Source organism: Gobio gobio (assembly GCF_949357685.1).
Source record: "Gobio gobio genome assembly, chromosome: 6".
NCBI classification, from domain to species: Eukaryota; Metazoa; Chordata; class Actinopteri; order Cypriniformes; family Gobionidae; genus Gobio; species Gobio gobio.
The window spans coordinates 60,101,823-60,106,822 of NC_137102.1; the positions used below are offsets into that span (position 1 = coordinate 60,101,823).

Sequence of the window (5,000 nt, forward strand, 5' to 3'; positions counted from 1 at the left end):
TATTTTGTTGTTTTTGTCAATTTTTTTGTTATTTTTAATATGTCTGTATTTTAGTTTTATTTTGACACCTCAACTTTTAATTTTGTTTACCATTTTTTAAAATATGCAATTATTTGTTTATTTTTATATATGTTAATTATTATTATTTGTGATTTATTTATTTACTTATCTTTTATTTTTCTGTTATTTATTAATATTTTTTATTTAATTACGTTTTATTTATTATTTATTTACTTTCTCTTCACTTCTTTAATGTTCTGTTGTAATTTCCGGCTTGCGTGAATCTCTGTCTTGATGTTTAATTGCATTTTCATAATCATAATAATTAATAATAATGACAAAAACAAATAATAAACAAGTGAGTGTGTGTTTTAGTTATTTTAATACATCAGTTAAACTTAAAAATCTTGTCGATCAGCTGAAATAAAATACGTTTTGTTATATTTCATTTTACTTCAGTTAATATTTCAAGTAATAAAAATGTTTTTTATGTTTTATAGTTAATAACCCTTTAACGTTAGACGGATTAACGGAGAGCGTCTCACTGGACTGAATGAGTTTCTGTCCGTCTCTTCCAGATGGTCAGGCGGATTTTATGGCGTTTAGTAATTCGGAGAACAGCGAGCGCTGAAGTGCTTCTCATGGATAATGAAATATTGATTATGGTAGAGGTGTTGTGACAGTTATGAATGGAGAAGAACCGCAGTCTCTCTCTCTCTCTCTCTCTCTCTCTCTCTGCATTTGCGCTGCAGAACTTTATTAGCAAGATGGAAAACACGCCTGGAGTTTCTGACACCTCATAACCGGAGCGCTGACTGATGTGTGTGTGTGTGTGTGTGTGTGTTGATCTGAGACAATAATAGGCCATATATATGCACAGGAGGCATTCTCACATTATATTTATAATTGTCAATTTGTGTAATGGATGTTTTCCTCCAGTAACCGTGAGCTGCTCATTGATACACTTTATTTTAAGGGGTCATTGCTACAGTGTATATATGACACATTTAAAGTTCTGAGTAATGATAGGGCGTTTTCACACCTGATAGTCCGCATCAAGGTCCGAAGTGAAGTTCATGTCAGCGTCTTTGACAAGAATGAATGAACAGACGTGTGAACAGTGCGCATTGCTGGACTATTTATTTTCGTTTCGAAATCTTCTCTACACACACACACATCTCATGTCTGAGGCTGAGTTTGGGTTTATTTACGAGACGTGTTCAAGAGCAATGCTAGTGCCTTCATGTCACGATTATTGTCTGTTATCGCCTATTTGCTTCTTATTTATTAAATCCAGGCGATTGGCTGATGAAACATTGATTCAAATGAAGATTTATACAAAACGAAAATCACTTTTAAAGAAAGGCTTTCTACAAAACAAAACTTAATGAAGTGGTCAAAATCATTTCTGACCTTCTGTCTTCTGACAGATTGCGCATCTTTTCATAATCAATATAGCCGAGATGATTATTACAAATAACATTATTTAAACATAAACAGGAACTTCCTGTAAATGCTCTGAAAGTCTGAACCATCCAGAAAATGCTTTCACACTAGAAACGAACCAGACTTTTGTTCCGTTTGAGCCAATTGAGCCTCTGAAGCTCTTCCTTTGAAACTGCATTGATTTGGACCTTCAACCGTTGGTTCCCATTGACGTCCATTATGTGGAGACAAATCCTGGAATGTTTTCCTCAAAAAACTTAATTTGTTTTCCACTGAAGAAAGAAAGACATGGATGAGATGGGGGCGAGTACATTATCAGGAAATTTAAATTCTGAAGTGAACTAATCCAGAAATATTGCACGTCTACGTCCTATGCTTTCTTTTTCTGCTGCTTTTTCTTTTATCATGTCGGTGTATAACTCTCTTGTTCATGTTCATATCCAGTCGAAGACGGTTCCTCCTGATGAACAGGGGCCGAGTGTGAAGAACCTGGACTTCTGGTCCAAACTCATCACCCTCATCGTCTCCATCATAGAGGAGGACAAGAACTCCTACACGCCCTGTCTGAACCAGTGAGTGTGTATGGTGTTGAAAACTGACCTTATTTATTATGATGATGGTTGAAGTTGTGGCAAGAGCAATATCTCACCGATATGGCTGTAGATCAGCACGGCTGTGATTCGGTCGTAGATAATCATATCTGTGCTTATATACAGCCATATCGCACGGCTATGAGTGGGTTATTATGTTTCTACAACAGTTTGACGGCACAAGGGAGTAAATAAACAAGAAACAACAATGGAGTGTCTTTAAAAAACTCTTTAGTGAGGAACTACTTTCTTCCGCCACGGTTTCAAATCGACACTTTATTGAAGATTATTAGAGTAGTATGAGAGAAAGGTCGACTAAACGAGTGTATTATGCATCTGATAGGCCTATAATATTCATTATTCAGGTCGATGTCCATAGTATTATGTCAAAACCGTTGAGGGAAGCGATATCTTTGTCTTTGTCCTTTTAAAAGATTGACAGCGCTAAAATAACTTCCTTGTTTACTCATAAAGACCGTCTTTACCGCCATCTAATGGTGTAATAACTGTCACTGATCACGATCACTAACTGACCCGTTCTCAATAACAAATACGGCATATTATTTATATATAATAATATTTATTGAACAGTAATATTTAAATGAACAACATTAGTCATTATAAAAGACAATAGTAAACAAAACACAAGCAAACAATTCAGTCAAACGTACAAAAGCAGCTCTAGTACAGGATTGAAGTTAAATATAGCCTAAATATGAAGTTATAACACTTAATTTTCCCCTTAACCAAAATCGATTTGCTCTGGAACATGTTATAGATCAATAAGACCAAAGATTGCCCGTTTGATAAATCCCAAATGAGTCATGTTTAAAGCATAAAGCTGTTCTCCGTGACTTCTTTGTGTTCAATATTTACAAAAAGTATATAATGAGAATGTACAACATGAATCCATTTTCCAATCCGTGTTTTTGTCTTAGCCCTGAATCATTACGGTACACTTATAATAAGTGTTTATATCGGGACTATTTCAGACCGGAACCGCTGCGGAGGAGCACAGTCCCTGCGTGACTCGCCATAGACATAAACAGAGAGAAGTAGCTCCGGCTCTAATGTTCTTCCGCTAGACGCGTGCAGTTCTGTTTAACCGCTAGACTAGAGCGCAAAAAGTTATAAAGTTACGGACTGCAGCTTTAACCACCACCATCACCACTATGTACATTCAGTAAATCCCCGAGGACAGTCCGAGGTGAAGCTGTTCTCTGCGGGTACATGAGCGCTAAACGGCCGCTGACGTTCTGGAGCTCACATCCGCGAAAGCGTCTAAACAAATCGTAAAATAGGCGTTTGTGATTATATATGAGTCACATATTTGAGGTCTAAACTACATTCTCGCCTACAAACTGTTAAAACTTAATTTCGCGACACAACAACAGCAGTATTTGTAACATTTATGGTGGATTTGCTTGATCGCCATGTCAAGCGGAGTGATACAAACGGTGAAACGGTCCTAGTGCTGATACTGGGGTAATAGCGCACGGCTCTCAGCCAATCAGATTCCAGAACCAGACAGAACTGTCGTATATAGTAAAATATAAGTATTAAAGCAGCTGATATGAAAGAAGTGGAGTGAATTTTGCCCATAATTCCCGTGCAGGTTCCCTCAGGAGCTGAATGTGGGAAAGATCAGCGCGGAGGTGATGTGGAACATGTTTGCTCAGGATATGAAGTACGCTATGGAAGGTAAACACACTCCGACTGAACCCTAACCTCTGACAAACTCGAAAAATCACATCCTTGCTTATTAAAATCTGTTCTTTTCTTGTTTTATGTATATTTTTATATGTGTGTATGTACAAATATTATTTTATGTAATTTTACAATATGCAATTATCATAGTAATTATTATTATTTTGTGAATTATTTATTGTTATTTCTCTCTTGATACTTCAAATGTCTTTTTTATAATTAATGTTTTTATTTATTACGAGATTATTATATTATATTTCTCTCTATCTCTACACTTCTTTTTTAATATTATGTTTTTAATTCTGTTGTAATTTTCGGGTTTCTCTGTCTTGAGATGTTTTTTTTCCCGTATTTTATTTATTTACTTTTTAAAAAAGATACAATTAATTATTTTTTATTTATTATATTAATTATTATTTGTAATTTATTGTTTATTTGCTAATTTAATTAGTTTTAGTTCTTTCATAATTTGTCTTAAACGTTTTATTTCTCTATTTTTTATTATTATGTTATTTTTTCATAATGTTATATTTTTAGCTCTGTTTTTATTATTCTTACTTTTTAAAATATTAAATTATGTATTTATTATATTAATTATTGTTATTTGTATTATAATATTATGTTTTAGTTCTGTTGTAATTTGAGGTTTGTTTGAAATTGAATCTAATTTAAAAATATTTGTATTTAATTATTTGTATCTATAATTTAATTATTATAAAGTTATTTATTTGCTTATTTTTTATTACTTGTTTACTTTTTAAAATATGCAGTTATTTAATTATCATTTGTGATTTATTTAATATTTATTTAAAATAAAATTCTCTCTTCTATTCTAATATTATATTTTACTTCTGTTGGTCTGTCTTAAAAGTTGGATTTTTACTAGGGCTGTCAAAAGATTAATCGCGATTAATCGCATCCAAAATAAAAGTTTGTGTTTACATAATATATATGTGTGTACTCTGTATAATTATTATTTATATATAAATACACACACAAGCATGTATATATTTAAGAAAAAAATATTATTTTTATATTTATATATATTATAAATTATATAAATGTATATACATGAAATATTTCTTAAATATATACATGAATGTGTTTGTATTTATATATACATAATAATTATACACAGTACACACACATATATTATGTAAACACAAACTTTTATTTTGGATGCGATTAATCGCGATTAATCTTGACAGCCCTAATTTTTATTGAATTATTTTGATCTATTATTTCATTATTTATGTA

At 32.3% G+C, this 5,000-nt stretch overlaps 1 protein-coding gene across 1 annotated transcript in view; it reads left to right on the plus strand.

Annotated features, from left to right (window-relative positions):
• Positions 1 to 5,000, plus strand: part of LOC307128602 (protein unc-13 homolog A) — a gene marked incomplete at its 5' end in the record, with an annotated part of 138,826 nt that overhangs the window by 90,967 nt on the left and 42,859 nt on the right. Inside the window, 2 exons of the mRNA XM_079820516.1 lie at positions 1,891 to 2,018; positions 3,652 to 3,737. Coding sequence (XP_079676642.1) covers positions 1,891 to 2,018; positions 3,652 to 3,737 — 214 coding nt within the window. The remainder of the gene's footprint in view (positions 1 to 1,890; positions 2,019 to 3,651; positions 3,738 to 5,000) is intronic.